At 45.5% G+C, this 19,108-nt stretch overlaps 3 protein-coding genes across 8 annotated transcripts in view; 1 reads left to right on the top strand and 2 right to left on the bottom strand.

Annotated features, from left to right (window-relative positions):
• The window catches only part of LOC120909855 (zinc finger protein 436-like), an 865,309-nt gene that overhangs the window by 507,695 nt on the left and 338,506 nt on the right, over positions 1–19,108 (top strand). The window lies entirely within an intron of this gene.
• The window catches only part of LOC120909932 (zinc finger protein 239-like), a 350,937-nt gene that overhangs the window by 113,399 nt on the left and 218,430 nt on the right, over positions 1–19,108 (bottom strand). The gene's annotated exons all lie outside the window — the stretch shown is intronic.
• LOC120909909 (zinc finger protein OZF-like) lies at positions 6,450–18,291 on the bottom strand. The gene is made up of 6 exons (XM_040321716.1): positions 18,250–18,291; positions 15,406–15,570; positions 14,418–14,579; positions 14,090–14,210; positions 12,824–12,922; positions 6,450–7,665 (listed from the first exon to the last, which is right to left on the bottom strand). The coding sequence occupies exons 2-6, from the start codon at positions 15,481–15,483 to the stop codon at positions 6,728–6,730; spliced, it is 1,398 nt and encodes a 465-aa protein (XP_040177650.1). The 5' UTR covers positions 15,484–15,570; positions 18,250–18,291; the 3' UTR covers positions 6,450–6,727.

Here is a 19,108-nt window from a genome sequence, read left to right as displayed (position 1 = left end):
GTCGTTTGCGTAACTCGTCCGTGAATGGGGCTGGACGCCATTTACGTTCACGTCGAAACCAATGACGTCCTTGCGACGTCATTTAGCGCAATGCACGTCGGGAAATTTTAGGGACGGCGCATGCGCAGTACGTTCGGCGCAGGAACGCGCCTAATTTAAATGATCCACGCCCCCTACCCGGATCATTTGAATTAGGCGGGGCTTGCGCCGGGGGATTAACGCTACGCCGCCGCAACTTACGGAGCAAGTGCTTTGTGAATACAGCACTTTCTCCTGTATGTTACGGCGGCGTAGCGTAAATACGATACGCTGCGCCGCCGTTTAAATTGCGCGCCCCTACCTGAATCCACCCCAAAGACATATGCACTGAGTCAATCTAATAGAGAGAAATTCTTTGGACCTTCGATACCCACAGCATGGCAAAACTCTCAGACCGGTTTCATGGTTTCACCCCAATGACCAGAAACAAATAGTTGCCAATTCATCACAGAAACCACCCCCAACAAGAAAAACATGTGTATTAGAGGAAGCACAGAGCATTTTCCAATGTAGACTAACAAAATGACTTTTTCAAAAACAATTAAGTACTCCATGGCCCGGATTCACAAAGCACTTACGCCGTCGTATCTCGAGATACGCCGCGTAAGTGTAAATATGCGCCGTCGTATCTATGCGTCGTGCCCACAAAACTAGATACGCCTGAAAATAGGCTTCATCCGACCGACGTAACTTTTTTACGCCGGCGTATCGTAGGCGCATATTTACGCTGGGCGCATTTGCCGCTCCCATTGATTTTCTATGCGCATATGCAAATGAGGGAGATACGCCGATTTACGAACCTACTTGCGCCCGGCGCATAATATACGCGATTTGCGTAAGTCGTACGTCCGGTGTAAAGTTATTCCCCATATAGGAGGCGCAACTCATGCAAAGGTATGGACCAGGGAACACAGCCGTCGTATTTTACGTTGTTTACGTAGTACGTGAATCTGTCTGGGCGTAGGTTACGTTCACGTCGTAGGCAGTGATTCGACGTATCTTAGGCAGTTGTTTCGACGTGATTCTGCGCATGCGCACTGGGATGCGGCCACGGGACGTTCTATGGCGCTTGGCCCATTATTAGCATGGGGTCACGCCTCATTAGCATGACTCACGCCCACTTCCACCTACGCTGGCTTACACCGAGGAAGCCCAGCGTAGATTTGAGAGCGAGTGAGGGCAAGTGCATTGTGAATACTGTGCTTGCCTCTCCGCGCTGCGCCGGTGTAGCGTATATTAGATGCGCTACGCCGGCATAAATATGCGCCGATGTATGTGAATCCGGGCATAAGTGATCCCTTGTGGATGATCTGTAGTAGCCCTGAGGGCGTTTTGAATAAGCAATTCAAACATTTAGGAATCATTAAAACGTGGTGGTTTCATCCATAACAATACTGTGGGGGATAGAACAACATGCCATAAGGCTATAAAAGTGACCTAGGGGTTATCACCCCAAATAGGAACAACAGAAAAAATAAAACTAATAAAAAGGTGGCTTCAAGGATGACCGCCAAGTATTCAAAAGCATTAAAATTCACAGTTTTTATTATTACACAGATTAAAAGTGTTACATAAATCATATAAAAGTTGAACATTAATATACGTCACAAAGCACTTTGTCCTTATGTGTCTACATGTTTCGTGGGTTGTCTACTTTTTCAGGATGTAGTCTCGAAAGAGTGGACAACCTGTGAAATGCGTAGACACACAAGGACAAGCGTTTTGTGCAATATTTGAATCCAAAAAGAAAAAAGCGAGCGCTGTGTATTTGTTTAGCAGCTGGCACACAAAAGGTCAACATACAACCTTCAAATGATCATAAAATAACAAAAAGATGTGTAGCGCTTCCTGTGATATTGTAAATCAATAAATAACAATCCATATAATGTAAATAAAGTCCCGATATATGAATTTGTGACTTGACTTCACCAAATCTTCAGTGTAATGTAAAACAGTTCTAACAATGTGCTTGATAAGTCTAACCACTCACCAGAAAGTCGAAAAAAATCTAGCACAAGATAAACGTCACCCAATGTTCCTGGGAACAATTCGCCACACAGGTGCAACTCCACCAATCTGTACACTCACCAGATAATAAATGATACTATGCCAGTATGCTTTAGGTTATTACTCTTAAGCGGAGAGACATCTCGCCCTGGTATATTGGTAGGATGGTAGTTCTCGATAGGATTAGGCACTAATAGGTAGATTCACGTAGGGGCGCCTAACTTTAGGGCGGCCTAGCCTAGCCTTTTTAGGCTACACCGCCGTAAATTAGTTAGGCTATTAGTGAATCTCAAACCACTTACCTGCTAATTTTCGGCGGCGTAGCCTAAAACGAGCGGGCGTAAGGGCGCCTAATTCAAATGACTGGGAGGGGGGCGTGTAGTATGGAAATGAGGCTTGACCTCACGTTTTTTGACGTTTTTTTACACTGCGCATGCCCTGGGCGACTACATTTCCCAGTGCGCATTGTGGCTAAGTAGGCCGTACGGGCCTATTGATTTTGACGCGGACGTAAACGACATACCTCCAGATTCGCGGACGACTTACGCAAACAACGTTAACATTTCGAAATTTGCGGCGGGAACGGCGGCCATACTTAACATTGGCTAGGCCACTAGAGCATAGCTCTAACATTAGGCGGCCTATCCCTTATGGAAACTACGTAATTCGACGGCATAGGCCTGGCGTACGTTTGCGTTCGGTCGTGAATCGGCGTATCCCCTCATTTAAATAATCTACGCTGGCCGCAATGGAAGCGCCATCTAGCGGCCAAAGAAACATTGCAATCTAAGATAGAACGGCGCAAGCCGTCCTATCTTAGATATGTTTAAGTGTATCTATGTTAGAGAATACACTTAAACATAGGTCGGCTTAGATTCAGAGTTAGGTCGGCATATCTGTAGATAAGCCGGCCTAACTCTTTGTGAATCTACCTATATGCAAATTAAAAGCTTAACCATGGAAGCCCAAAGGATGCTCATATAATCTAGTAGTTTATAAAACTTAAAATCAAGTACAAAAAAGCTGCATCATAAAACAAATAGGTCAAGAACTTGCATAATAAGCCACTGCTCCTGCCTATGGATAATCAAATCCCTTGAGAACGTGCACAAGCAAGAAACACTTTTGGAGGGGCCTACGTTCTGACGCTATTACCACTGCATTCTCATAGCAGGAGCAGGGGCTTATCATTATGTAAGTTCTTGGCCTATTTCATTTTAGGCAACTTTTTTGTACTTGATTTTATGTTTTATAATCAAGTGTTATATAATCAAAAGTGTTTCATGCTCGTGCACGTCCTCAAGGGATTCGACTATACATAGGCAGGAACGGTGGCTTATTATGCAAGTTCTTGACCTATTTGTTTTTTGCTGCAGCTTTTTTGTACGTGATTTTAAGTTTTATAAACTACTACACTATGGGCCAAATCCACAAATATCGGGCGCAACTTAAATCTTCCGATTTAAGTTACACCGCCGCAAAATTTCTCCCTAAGTGCCGGATCCACAAAGCACTTACCTTGAAATTTGCGGCGGTGTAACTTAAATGTGTCCAGCGCAAGGCGTGCCGAATCTAATGGGGCGAGTCCCATTTAAATTAGGCGCGCTCCCGCGCCGGACGTACTGCGCATGCTCCGTCGGGTAACTTACCCGACGTGCATTGCGCTAACTGACGTCGCTCCGACGTCATTTGCTTAGACGTTAACGTAAATGGTGTCCAGCGCCATTCACGAACGTCTTACGCAAACGACGTAGAATTTAAATTTCGACGCGGGAACGACGGCCATACTTAACATGGCTTAAGAGAACTAGGGCTCAGCCCTAGTTTTACACGGCGTAACTCGACGTAAACGACGTAGATTTAGAGCGACGGGCCCGTCGGAACGTTCGTGGATCGCCGTAAGTGTTCATTTGCATATTCTAGGCCGGCCGCAATGGCCTCGCCACCTAGCGGCCGGCCTAGAATTGCATCCTTAAGATCCGACAGTGTAATTCAATTACACATGTCGGATCTTCTGCCTATCTCTTGGAAACTGATTCTGTGGATCAGTTCCATAGATAGAAACAGGGATACGACGGCGTATCAGTAGATACGCCGGCGTATCCCTTTTGTGGATTACCCCCTATATGAGCATGCTTTGGGCTTCCATGGTTAAGCTTTATATGCATAGTGCCTATCCCTATCGAGGACTACCATCCTACGAATATACCAGGGCGAGATGTCTCTCCGCTTCAGAGTAATAACCTAATAATAACCTAACCTGATTGGTGGAGGTTCACGTGTGTGATGAATTGTTCCCAGGGACACTGTGTGACGTTTATCTTACAAAATAAAGATATAAATAATAAAAAATTTAATAAAAAGAAAGAAAAAATACCTAGATCAGGGTTTGATCTAGGTCAGTGCCAGAGTTAGTGGTTGGGTCAAGTAACGATAAAAGGTCAGGGTCAATAGATTTTGGGCTGGATTTTTATTTTTACATTTTTTTAATTAGTATCAGTATCAGTGTGTTTAATGCCTCTTTTACACAGGACGCATACGTGATGATCCGCCCCGTGAACCTCCACTTGCTCAGCTGATCCCCGCTGATCCGGCGGATGACCGGGCAGTCTCCGCACACTGTGCAGGGACCGCCCTGTCAGATCTCCGCTCTCCCTTGTCCGTGTTCACCTGATCCGATGACGGATAGAAAAATAGGGTTTTTCTCCGTCTGCAGAATCGGAGGATTGCGGACCCGGATGTTCATCCGCTGACACCCGCAATCTGTGAAAGAGCCATTAGGCTTCATTCACACGAGGCGGACTCCGTCACTACGGAGTCCACCAGCTCCCGCCAGTTCAGCGGGAGATCTCTCCGCTGAGCCATCGGATGACAAGTCCCTCTCTGCTCACTGAGAGAGGAGGGGCTTGTCGAGCGCCGCTGTCTCCTATGGAGAGATCTGATGAAAACGGACAGCATGTCTGTTTTCATCAGATCTCATCCGATCCGCCATGGACGGGTGGCGACGTAATGCCATACATCTGATTTTAGCGGATCGGATGTCAGCGGACATGTCTCTGCTGACATCTGACGCTCCATAGGCTTGCATGGAGTGGCCGTTCAGGTCCGCCGACAAAACTGACAGGCGGACCTGAACGGTCCCACCCTATTTTTCCATCCGTCATCGGATTGGGTGAACACGGACAGACGTCCGTGTTCATCCGATCCCCCCATAGAGGAGCGCGGAGATCTGACAGGGCGGTCCCTGCACAGGTAGGACAAAGAAAGTGCAAAATGCGCACTATTGATTCTGGGATGTGCTACATTCACAGACAATAACTAACATACATATATGTGGTATCGCTTGGATCGTCAGGGGAAGGAGAATTTATTTTGGTTTGTTCTTTGGTGGTAGGTTATAGTGCTAACAAGAAATTTAAAAAATAAAAAAATATTTTACTATTTTGGGCCAGTTTTCCTATAATAATAATAATAATAAAAAAAAAATATATACCAGGAGATATCCATTACCATTTACCACCAAATGAAAGCCCAATTTGTCCTGAAAAAAAAATAAGGTATAATCCACCTGGATGCACAAGGTAGTTATGGCGATATGTACAGATTTACTAACACATGTCAAAGTTGCAAAATTGCACCAAGGCATTAAGATTTGTTTTACCCTCAGGTGTGAAGGGGTTAATCTGTGTAATAATCAAAACTGTGAATTTTATACTTTTGAATTCTTAGGCCCGGATTCACATACATCGGCGCATATTTATGCCGCTGTAGCGTATCTTTTTTACGCTACGCCAACGCAGCACAGAGAGACAAGCACTGGATTCACAAAGCCAGTGCTGCCAAATCTGCGCTGGGTTTCTTAGGCGTAAGTCGTGGTAAGTGGAAGTGGGCGTGAGCCATGCTAATGAGGCGTGACCCCATGCAAATGATGGGCCGAGCGCCAGATAGCTACGAATAACGAACGGCGCATGCGCCGTCCCGTGGACGCATCCCAGTGCGCATGCTCAGAATCACGTCGGAACGAATGCCTAAGATACGACGGATCACTGCCTACGGCGTGAACGTAACCTACGCTCAGCCATATTCACGTCCAACGTAAACGACGTAAAATACGACGGCTTGAGTTCCCTGGTCCATACCTTTGCATGGGTTGCGCCTCATATATGGGGAATAACTTTACGCCGGACGTACGACTTACGCAAACCGCGTATATTATGCGCCGGGAGCAAATACGTTCGTGAATTGGCGTATCTCCCTCATTTGCATATGTGCATAGAAAATCCATGGGAGCGCCCAGCGTAAATATGCGCCTACGATATGCCGGCGTAGGCAAGTTACGTCGGTCGGATGAAGCCTATTTTTAGGCGTATCTCAGTTTGTGGGCACGGCGCATAGATACGACGGCGCATATTTACACTTACGCTGCGTATCTCGAGATACGTCGGCGTAAGTGCTTTGTGAATCCGGGCCTTACCTGGCAGTCATCCTTGAAGGCCCCTTTTCTTCATTTCATCCATGTTTAGACCTTTTTTTTTTTAACCCATGGCCCATCCTAGCACCGAAGCCTCCTGTTTCACATAGGAAACTGAGACGTCACATAAAGAAGTCAGTTGTCCGGCCATCACAGATGTCCCCCCAAAAAAAAAGACAATTCCTGAAGTTCCACTTTAAGTACCAATTGTTAGGAATATGCCTGCACATTTTGCTCTGTGTGAGTTCTCAGGTGCAGAAGAAGAGGCTCCATCTCAGAAAAACATCTCCCACATTCAGAACATGAATAGCGCTTCTCCACCCTGTGAGTGGACTGGTGTATTGTAAGTTGGTCTCTTGACGGAAAACATTTTTCACATTCTGAACATGAATAAGGCTTTATCCTCGCATGAACTTTTTCATGTGAAACCAGGTTTGATCTCAGAGTAAACCTTTTCCCGCACTCAATGCAGGAATGCGGCTTCTCCCCGGTGTGAATCCTTACATGCCCAATCAGTAGAGACTTCTGGGCAAAACCTCTCCCACATTCCATACACAAATACGGTTTCTCTCCCGTGTGACTCCTCTCGTGTAAAGTAAGATGGTATTTTTTAGAAAAACCTCGTCCACATTCCGAACATGAAAACGGCTTCTCCCCCGTGTGAACTTTTCTATGGGCGTAAAAAGTTGACTTCTGGCTAAAGCTTTTCCCACAGTCCGAACATGAAAATGGCTTCATCCCTGTGTGGATTCTCTGGTGTTCAGTGAGACTGCCTCTCCGGGTAAAACATCTCCCACATTCAGAACATGAAAAGGACTTCATAGCTGTGTGAGTTCTCTGGTGACCAATGAGTTCCTGTTTCCGAGGGAAACTTTTTCCACATTCTGGACAGGAGTATGGCTTCTCCCCTTCATGACTTGGCTCTTGTGAAGTAAGGTCCTCCCTCTGGGTAAAAGAATCACCAGAAAAAGTGAATCTTTCACTCCTACTATGAGCTGTAGGATAAGTAATAGGAGGTGAGTGATTGGAGAAATTTCCAAGGGGATCAGATAATAGACCTTCTCCGTAAACTGCTGGATGGAAATTTAGAGCATTAGGGTTTTCGCCTAAAGAACCAGATGTGCCACGTATATCTTCAGTTCCACCATCTACAAGAAATCAGAATTAATAATAATATAATCTGGACTCCAAGCAGCTAAATACATATATGGAAGCACATTTATGGGTATTTGTTAACATATAGAGGCCCAGATCCACAAAGATCTGCCTATCTTTAGGCAGGCGTAGCGTATCTCAGATACACTACGCCGCCGTAACTTTGGGCCAGATTCTCGTAGAATCAGCGTTGGCGTAGCGTAAGCCATTTACACTACGCCAGCGCAACTTACTGGAGCAAGTGCCGTATTCCCCAAACACTTGCTCCGTAATTTGCGGCGGCGTAGTGTAAATGGCCCGGCGTATGGCCGAGTAATTCAAAGGGGGCGGCTTGTATTCAAATTGAACTGCGCATGCGATGGGCTGAAAAATAGCCCAGTGCGCATGCTTCAGCTCACGACGAAAAACGTCAATGACGCAGACGTGAGCGTCATTGACGTAAAGTCGTATTCAAGAACGACTTAGGAAAACGACGTAACCGAGGGAAAAAGCCGACGCGGACCCGACGCCATACTTAACATGGCATACGGCGGACTGGCGTAAGGTTACCCCTCATATAGCAGGGGTAACCTTACGCTTACGGAAACGACGTCCGCGATGACTACGCAACGCAAATTCGTTCGGGAATCGGCGTATCAGGCTCATTTGCATAGTCAAATGAGACCTGAACGTAAACGCCATCTAGCGGTCAGCGTTGTATTGCATTTAGGATCTGACGGTGTAAGTGACTTACACCAGTCGGATCCTAGCCTAATTCCGGCGTATCTTGTTTTGCGAATACAAAACAATGATACGCCGGCGGGAAATTCGAATTACGCCGATGTATCTGTAGATACGCCGGCGTAACTCTTTTGAGAATCTGGCCCTTAGAGCGTATTTTCCGTATCTAGAAAGAATTTGCGGCGTAGTGTAAATGTGTCGGCGTAAGGGCACGGAATTTAAATGGCTAAGATGTGGGCGTGTTTTACGATAATACATCTTGACCCCACGTAAATGAAGTTTTTTTGGAACGGCGCATGCGCCGTCCGTGGGGGTATCCCAGTGCGCATGCTCGAAATCACGTCGCAAATAGTCAATGCTTTCGACGTGGACGTAATTTACGCAAAGCCCTATTCGCGAACGTTTTACGCAAACAACGGAAAATTCGACGCTGTCCCGAGGTCCATTCTTAACATTGCGTACGCCTCAGGCCCCGTACACACGACCGAACATGTCGTGTGTACGGGGCGGACATGTTCGGTCGTGTGTACGGCCAACCGGACAATTTTCCGGCGGATCGGACAGGTTTCCAGCGGACAAATGTTTCTTAGCATGCTAAGAAACATGTCCGCTGGAAGCCTGTCCGTCGGACATATTCGGTCGTCTGTACAGACTCACCGGACATGTCCGCTCGGCCGAAAGCCCTCGCATGCGTCAAAGTGATTCGACGCATGCGTGGAAGCATTGGCCTTCCAGGGCCGCGCACATCGCCGCATCATCGTCGCGGCCACGTCACAGCGTATCGTGTCCGCGCAGATTTCTGTTTGATGGTGTGTACAACCATCAGACAGAAATCTCCGAGCGGACATGTCCGATGAAAACGTTTTCATCGGACATGTCCCCTCGTGCGTACGGGGCCTCATAGACCCAGGCGTAACGTTACGCTGAAAAAAGCCTTACGTAAAAAAATGCGCCGGGCGGACCCACGTTTGAGGATCGGCATATCTACCTAATTTGCATATTCCTCACGTAAATCTACGGAAGCGCCACCTGGCGGCCAGCCTAAATATGCACCTAAGATCCGACGGCGTACTAAGACGTACGTCAGTCGGATGGAGCCCACATTCAGTCGTATCTTGTTTTGTGGACACAAAACAAAGATACGACGAGGCATCTTAGAACTTACGCGGCGTATCAATAGATACGCCGGCGTAAGTTCTTTGTGGATCTGGGCCAGAGTCTTTGCAGAGCAGGTGTTCATGTTTTGTGATGACAGTTTTTTCATTTGATAAAATATGGAGGCCACTATGACAGGTTATCATTTCAGCTTAGGTTCCCTTCAATGCATGAGCCCAACATAAAACATATCAAGGCATTATTCAAGCTTAGATGAGTTTGAATTTTTTTTGCTATTCGGCACTGTGCTACTTTAACCACTTGCCGACCGCCGCACGACTATTTACGTAGACAGAATGGCACGGGCAGGCAGATTGGCGGACAGGTATGTCCCTTTAAATCTGCCGCCCAGCGGGTGCGCGTGCCGCGTACCTCGCGAGTGCGGCCGCCGGAACGCGATGTCCCGGGAGTCCCGCGATTGCGGTCAGCAACAGCAGAACAGGGGAATGCCTTTGTAAACAAGGCATTCCCCTTTTCTGCCTAGTGACACTGTCACCGATGACCGTTCCCTGTGATCGGTCATCAGTGACGTGTCACGTGTAACCACGCCCCCTAACAGTAAGAATCACTTCTTTTTTTTTTTTTTTTATAAATTCTTTATTTTTCATTTTTCCTCATTTCACAATTCCATAAGAACAGGGATATTATCATATCAGAAAACAAAAGCCAACAATGGAGTGGATCCCAGAGTGTGAGTGTGCATTGATTTTCGCAAGTCATAAAAATGCAAACTGTGATGGTTTAGTGGGAGGAGGAGGCAGCATACCAGAAATGTTGTGTGGTTTCGTTCTTTTGTGTTTTTTTTTTTTTTTTTTTTTTTTGTTTTCTTTTTGTTTTTGTGTGTTATTACATCATTTAGCTGACTTAGTTGGATGTACAAAAAGTGGATATGTCATGTAACGGATATATTGTCTGCACTCTGTATGTCTGTCATATTTTTCAATAAACATCCTTTTTTGAGAAAAAAAAGAAAACAAAAGCCAACAATCAAACCACTATACATTATACTTGTTCCTGACCTATCTCTAAGCTTAACTGCTTCTAGCACATATACTACCATATAAAAAAAAAAAAAAATTCCTCGTTCTTCTTATTTCCTATTCCCCCGGGACATTTAACCTGTCCTCTCTCTGTTTAAGGAATTGAGAAACCCAATCTCCCTCTCACCCACCCCAACGTCCGGACCCCTTGTCCAAAAACCTTCCCGAGCCCGGGCAAACACTAGGGAACACTTAACCCCTGCAGCGCCACCTAGTGGTTAACCCCTTCACTGCCATTGTCATTTTTGCAGTAATCAGTGCATTTTTTTTTATCACTGATTGCTGTAAAAATTACAATGGTCCCAAAATGGTGTCAAAAGTTCCCGATGTGTCCGCCATTATGTCGCAGTCATGATAAAAAATAAATAAAAAAAAAAAAAAATGCTGATCGCCGCCATAACTAGTAAAAAAAAATATTAATAAAAATGCCATAAAATTATCCCCTATTTTGTAGACGCTATACCTTTTGTGCAAACCAATCAATAAATGCTTATTGCGTTTTTTTTATATGTACGTATCGGCCTAAACTGTGAAAAAAATTAATATATATATATATATATATATATATATATATATATATATATATATATATATATATATATATATTTGGGTGATATTTATTATAGCAAAAAGTTAAAAATACAGATTTTTTTTCAAAATTGTCGCTCTTTTTTTGATTATAGCGCAAAAAAAAAAAATCGCAGAGGTGATCAAATGCCACCAAAAGAAAGCTCTATTTGTGGGAAAAAAAGGACGTAAATTTTGTTTGGGAGTCACGTCGCACGACCGCGCAATTGTCAGTTAAAGCGGCGCAGTGCCGAATCGCAAAAAGTGGCCAACAAAATGGTCTGGGGCTGAAGCGGTTAACTGCCAATTGTGCTACTTTAACTGGCAACACTGTACCCAAATTAAATGTATATGATATATTTTATATATAGGTTTTTTTATTTTATTTTTTTACACAAAAATAGCTTTCTTTTGGTGGCATTTGTTCCGATTACCACTGGGGTCGGCAAGAGAAAAACAGGGGAATGCCTCAACGGTCATCAGTGACGTGTCATGTGTAGCCACGCCCCCTAACAGTAAGAATCACTTCTTAGGGAACACGTAACCCCTGCAGCACCAACTGAAAAAGACTGAAAATTGAGAAAAAACATTATATTTTCTACTTTCTGTTATATAAAGATATCCAATAAAAAAAAATGTAATCTCTTTATAAATTTAGTCCAAAATATATTCTGCTACATGTCCTTGGTAAAAAAAATAAATCCCAATAAGTGTATATTAATTGGTTTGTGCAAAAGTTTATGCGTCTACAAAGCAAAGCAAAGCCAACACTGAATAAAAGCCTCTCAAAAGCGGCAGGTGCTGTAAAGGAGCATCGTCAGACTTCTATGGAGGCTTTGAAGCACCAAGAAAGCGACATAGGGTATAATTTTTGACGCACAATGCGTGAACAGGACTGTAAGGCAACCATTTTATTTAGGGACGGGTACTTTGATTGCCATTACAGTGCTTCAAAAAAGCGTGTTCCATGCCACATTATGAAGCAAGTGTAAAGCCTGTACACATGATCAGTCCATCCGATGAGAACGGTCTGAAGGACCATTGTCATCGGTTAACCGATGAGGCTGACTGATGGTCTGTCGCGCCTACACACCATCGGTTAAAAAAAACGATTGTGTCAGAACGCGGTGACGTAAAACAGTTCAATGCTTCCAAGCATGCGTCGACTTGATTCTGAGCATGCGTGGATTTTTAACCGATGGTCGTGCCTACTAACGATCGGTTTTGACCTATCGGTTAGGAATCCATCGGTTAAATTTAAAGCAAGTTGGCTTTTTTTTAACCGATGGGTAAATAACCTATGGCGCCCACACACGATCGGTTTTGACCGATGAAACCATTCCATCAGACCATTGTCCTCAGGTTAACCTATCATGTGTACGAGGCCTAAATGAGCCCTTAAAGTTGCTATGGGATAGAAAGCACTAGAAACGATGGAAAGAGAGAATAAAACGGCTTAGCAAACCAACTATGGCAGGACTGTCATTAGAGAAACCAGTGATGAAAATAAAAACCTAGTGGGATTTAAACCTAGGACCCCAGACCATAAGGGTAGAGGTGCCTAGACATAGTCCTTCTGTAAACATGCTAGTTACCATCTTTCTTTCTAAGTCCTGCTCCATTTTACACTCGAAAGAGAACCACATCTGGTTTACACATTATTTCTCACCTGTGCTGATCTCTTGAAGAATTTCCTCCCCTTTAATCATCACTTCTATTTCTTCCTCAGCTTTGATGTCTGTTTGAGTCTCTCTGGTGTCTCCGGGGTCTGTGAATAGAGAGGAGAGTGAAGCCCCTGTACTGAGATGTATGAGAGACCCCAGAGAGTTTGTGTGGGGGGGGGGGGGGGGACTGGTCACGTCTCTTGGCTGGTAACACACAATGACATGATGTGAGGAGGAGAGCCGGAGTCTAATAGAGGCTGATGGCTCCTGACTACCCCACTGGGCACATAGGGGGCTAGATTCACATAGATTAGCGGATCTTTAGATCCGCGTAATCTATGTGATTTCCGATCCGCCGGTGCAATTTAGCGAGGCCAATGCAGTATTCACAAAGCACTTACCTCGAAAATTGCACCGTCGGATCGTAACTCCCCCGGCGGAATTCAAATTACGCGGCTAGGGGGAGTGTACAATTTAAATCCGGCACGTTCCCGCGCCGATTTAACTGCGCATGCGCCGCCGGCGACATTTCCCAGTGCGCATGCTCCAAATGATGTCGCTAGGACGTCATTGTTTTCGGCGGCTATGTAAATTCCGCCCATCCGTATTCCCGATCGACTTACGCAAACGATGTAAAAATTAGAATCTCGGCACGGGAACGACGGCCATACTTAACATTAGCTACCCCTCATATAGCAAGGGTAACTATCCGCCGGAAAAAGCCGAACGCAAACGACGTAAAAAAAAAAAACGACGGGCGGGCGTTCGGACTTGAATCGGCGGTTTTCCTCATTTGCATATCCGACGCGTAAAAAAACGCGACGACACCTAGCGGCCGGCGGGAGATTGCAGCCTAAGATCCGACTGGTGTAAGTCACTTACACCAGTCGGATCTAAGGGAGATCTATGCGGAACTGATTCTTATGAATCAGTCGCATCGATCCGACGGCGGATCAGGAGATCCGCCGTCGTATCTCTTCATGAATCTGGCCCACTGTCTCCCCATTACTGTCTACTGACAGAGGAAGGGGAGGGGAGAAGAGATTGTTGTAGTGACTGAACAAGGAGAATCTGGGACTCTTCTCTGGATTGAGATTGCATTCACACCTCAGGGACGCAACGCGTTTGGCACCAAGGTAGCTTTTTTTTTTTGGCACCGAGTCAAGTGCGTTTTTGCAGGTTTGGGGTTCCTTTAAAAAATAAGAGATTGTTGTAGTGACTGAACAAGGAGAATCTGGGACTCTTCTCTGGATTTACTGTTTATTACTCACCTGTGCTGATCTCTGGAGGAAATTCTTTCTTCTTATACAGATCATCACCCTTCATATATGGCTCCTCTTCTTCCTCCATGGGTTCAGTTCTACAGTCAGTCTGGTTTACATCCAGCATCACCTATATTACAACGATTGCTTTAAAAGTTTTTCAACTGTCACAAAGTATTTTACTGATTACATTTTTAGTTAAAGTGCGCTTCAATATTCAATTTTTGATACTCCTGACACCTTATAGGAACCTGACACACACAATGATACCGTCACCATCCAGACACATCTCTTGTCTGTTACTGGATAATGTCCCAGAATTCCCGGCACCGCTCACCTCTCCTGTCAGCAGATCAATGATCTTCTGGGTGACTTCTAGGATCTTCTTATTGTCTTTTCTCAAAGAGTGAGATGGAGGCCCCATGAAGGAACGTGATGTCTTCTTCATGTTGAAAGGAGCCAAGCCATCAGATAACGATAACCTGAACGCTATATAATTCTATAAATAAAGCAAAAATGACAAATTATACATCCATCCAAACAATATCTTTTTCCTATTAAATTCGGTATAGGTGACCCTCAAAGAGTCCTCCTCACCTCTCTCGTCAGGTCTGTTTTATTAATAGAGATAAGAGTGATGTCATGTGACCTCCCAGAATCCTCCTCACCTCTCCGGTCAGGTCTGTGTTTTATTAATAGAGATAAGAGTGATGTCATGTGACCTCCCAGAATCCTCCTCACCTCTCCGGTCAGGTCTGTGTTTTATTAATAGAGATAAGAGTGATGTCATGTGACCTCCCAGAATCCTCCTCACCTCTCCAGTCAGGTCTGTGTTTTATTAATAGAGATAAGAGTGATGTCATGTGACCTCCCAGAATCCTCCTCACCTCTCCAGTCAGGTCTGTGTTTTATTAATAGAGATAAGAGTGATGTCATGTGACCTCCCAGAATCCTCCTCACCTCTCCGGTCAGGTCTGTGTTTTATTAATAGAGATAAGAGTGATGTCATGTGACCTCCCAGAATCCTCCTCACCTCTCCGGTCAGGTCTGTGTTTTATTAATAGAGATAAGAGTGATGTAATGTGACCTCCCAGAATCCTCCTCACCTCTCCGGTCAGGTCTGTGTTTTATTAATAGAGATAAGAGTGATGTCATGTGACCTCCCAGAATCCTCCTCACCTCTCCAGTCAGGTCTGTGTTTTATTAATAGAGATAAGAGTGATGTCACGTGACCTCCCAGAATCCTCCTCACCTCTCTGGTCAGGTCTGTGTTTTATTAATAGAGATAAGAGTGATGTCATGTGACCTCCCAGAATCCTCCTCACCTCTCCATTCAGCAAGTAGATGATCTCCAGGGTGAGGTCTAATATTTTCTTAGTCATGCGACTCCGCTCCTTCTCCATCCTTAGGTGGTCTATTTAGAGATGTTCCTAGTACACCTTTTTTGCTTTTAACTAAGCTGTGTTTGCCATATAAAAAAATTATAATATCTGCAATGAAAAAAAAAGTGTGTATAGGTATATTATATAAAAATTATCATAGACGTCTTGGAAAGCTTTTAAAATAAGCTAGTGAACAAGTGGGAGGGACGGGGGAAGGGAAGAGGAAGTACGCAGTATAGTAGATGTAGATCGTACATACATGGTCCCAAGGTCCCATGACCATGCCTGGAAACTTTCAGAATCCCCTAGGTCTGAGACTTTCCCATGAGGGCCAAAGTGGCGACCTACCTGGTGGTGACATGAGCGGCGTAACCCTCCACAACCAATGTTAAAAAGTCCTCGAACATATAGCAACCTGGGAGCCCTATAACATTCATTGGCGGCACCTTTTTTCCAAGGCCTGAAGATGGAACGCTAATGAACGGTTGTTGGGTGACTAACTGGGCACATAGGAGAGGAGTCCTGCCCCGTGAAGAGCTCTTATGCCGCGTACACACTGAGGCGCTTCTAAACTGCCGGTAAAAACACTGAGCACTTTTGAAGAGGTTTTCAGGCGCTTTTGAAGAGATTTCCATTCATTTCAATTAGGGTTGTCCCGATACCACTTTTTTGAGACCGAGTACGAGTACCGATACTTTTTTTCAAGTACTCGCCGATACCGATACTTTTTTTTTATGTCATGTGACAATTTGAATAATGGGCACTGACAGATGGATGGCACTGACAGGGGGCACTGACAGATGGATGGCACTGACAGGGGGCCACTGACGGATGGATGGCACTGACAGGGGCCACTGACGGATGGATGGCACTGACAGGGGCCACTGACGGATGGATGGCACTGACAGGGGCCACTAACGGATGGATGGCACTGACAGGGGGCCACTGACGGATGGATGGCACTGACAGGGGGCCACTGACGGATGGATGGCACTGACAGGGGCCACTGACGGATGGATGGCACTGACAGGGGCCACTGACGCATGGATGGCACTGACAGGGGCCACTGACGGATGGATGGCACTGACAGGGGCCACTGACGGATGGATGGCACTGACAGGGGCCACTGATGGATGGATGGCACTGACAGGGGCCACTGACGGATGGATGGCACTGACAGGGGCCACTGACGGATGGATGGCACTGACAGGGGCCACTGACGCATGGATGGCACTGACAGGGGCCACTGACGCATGGATGGCACTGACAGGGGCCACTGACGCATGGATGGCACTGACAGGGGCCACTGACGCATGGATGGCACTGACAGGGGCCACTGACGGATGGATGGCACTGACGGATGGATGGCACTCACAGGGGCCACTGACGGATGGATGGCACAACTGACCACTGCTCTGTCCACTACACTATATACTGACTTGTCTAAACTCTCTAATCTCTCTCTCTCTCTCTCTCTGGCCTGCAGCTTGTGTCTTCCATCAGCCTGGAGGAGGTGAAGAGAGGGTGTCCGGAGGATGGGGAAGAGAGATTATATATATATATAATGTGAGGTAGTGCTGAGCTGTTAAATAAAGCTGAAATATATAAAGTGCACTGTGCAATTTTCCGTGGTAACAAGTGCTGTGCCAAAAATTTAGGGGAAGAGAGCACATCGGACCAGGAGGCTAGGCGGAGGCGGGACCAGCCCCGCCGTGATCGTGGATAGGCCAGCCTCGCAGTGATCAGGGATAGGCCAGAAAGGCTGTAATAGCCCCGCCGCCGTACATGACCATTCACAGGGCACCAGCCAGGGACACAGGAAGTAAACAGGGGGACGGATCTGGCAGTGACACACACTGCCTGGCGTCCCCCTGAATGTTGCACCCGATGCGACGGCCCTCCCTACGCCACCCCACTGGCTCCGCCCACTCTCCATCCGCCGACTTCCGGGTATCAGCTCAGGCATCGGGAGCATTTGGGCAAGTATCACCGAAGCGCTTGAAAAACGCCCCAGTGTGAAAGGGGGTCTTAGTACCCTTTCACACTGTGCCGCCCATAGCGTCGGCGGTAAAACGCCGCTATTTTTACCGTCGCCGCTATGGGCGGATTTGTTAACTAGTTGGGACAAATACCGAGCATTTATGCTCCTGATGCCTGATCCGATACTTGGTCGGCGGCGAGCGGACTCTGGGCGGAGAGGGCGGGCGGCGTCAGTAGACGGATTGGGCGGGCGGCCTCAGTGGGCGGAGCGGTCGCCGTCATCTTGGCACACCCTGCACTTGGCCACAGTAAGCCAGCAGCTGACATCTTTTTACACCCAGTCCATGTAGCTCGAGCTGGGTGTAACAAGATGTCTACTGATACTTACTGATGCAGAGTGCAGGGTGTACCAAGATGGGCGCTGCAGCATAGCATTTCCTCATGTCCTTTATTGCTGCATTTCAGTGCCTGCCCATAAGTGCCAGCCACCTGTCAGTGCCACCAGTGTCATCTAATAGTGCCAGCCACATATCAGTGCCCATAACTGCCGCCTATCAGTGCCAGCCACCCGTCAGTGCCCATAACTGTCACCTGCCGGTGCCCATAAGTGCCACCCATCAGTGCCAGCCACCTGTCAGTGTCCATAGGTACCACCTATCAGTGCCCATCAGTCAAACTGTCACATGGCATTAAAAAAAAAGTATCGGTATTGGCGCGTATGATGTAGGGAGGTAACATGATCCCCCCCATTCAGTCCACACAGAGTGCTGGGATCCCCTTCTTTCATAATAAGAAAATTATTATTACCTTCTCCTCACTGGGCACACACTTTACAGCTTCACACCCCCACCAGGAAGTTTCTTTTTTTTTTTTTTTTTAAACTCCTCCCTACTCCACTTGGCTACAAGAAAATGGTTGCCTCTTGCTGGGGTACAATGATGCAAACAAACAAAAAAAAAAGATATCCAATATTTAACGAGACTTTTTATCAGAAGTAAAAGATTTGGAACTCTGAAAAAAAAATAAAAAATCTGATATAACTAGTAAACGAAGTGTATAGCATTTGATCTACAACAAAATGGCCGCAGCCTTTCTGTGGACACTTATTCCTTTGACATAGTCGAGAGTCTCCCTCTAGTGGTGGTGTCTCCGTGGAACGCACACAGCGGAAGTGGGAGAAGAATAATGATGGGGGGACAGGCAGAGCTGTTCAGGGCTGAAGAGGGTCCCATGTTTCCAGCTGGAGCTGGAGTTATAAAATATTGATACTATCTAAAAATAATAAAAATAATAATTATTGTTATTATATATAAATAATAATAACGATATACATATACAATCAAGACTAACCATATTATTTAAACATTGTAATGGATAGATAATAATAATATATAGCATAATACAAATATATACAAAATAATAACAGTAATAATAATAAAATGTAACTATATTATACATATTTATACAAACATACTAATAATAATATAATAGATAAAGACACTAATATATAATAACAAATAATAAAATATCAACATTATAATAAGTAATAAAAATAATAATGATAATAATACATAACATAGATAACACCAGAGTGAACACTAGAGGTAAAAATATAAAAATATGTCTAGCACTGCAGCAGCCATTTTTCTGTAGCACAAACTTGTAT

The sequence above is a fragment of the Rana temporaria genome, chromosome 8, assembly GCF_905171775.1.
Source record: "Rana temporaria chromosome 8, aRanTem1.1, whole genome shotgun sequence".
Taxonomy (NCBI): domain Eukaryota; kingdom Metazoa; phylum Chordata; class Amphibia; order Anura; family Ranidae; genus Rana; species Rana temporaria.
The sequence above is the reverse complement of the archived record's forward strand: the minus strand, read 5'-3'. Positions and strand labels throughout refer to the sequence as shown.

Coding starts and splice junctions, on each gene's coding strand:
- LOC120909909 (XM_040321716.1), bottom strand. CDS start 15,483: ATGGAGAAGGAGCGGAGTCGCATGACTAAGAAAATATTAGACCTCACC. Junction 14,580..15,405: donor TCTACTTGCTGAATGGAGAG/GTGAGGAGGATT, acceptor CTTTATTTATAG/AATTATATAGCGTTCAGGTT. Junction 7,666..12,823: donor TCTTCAAGAGATCAGCACAG/GTGAGAAATAAT, acceptor GATTTCTTGTAG/ATGGTGGAACTGAAGATATA.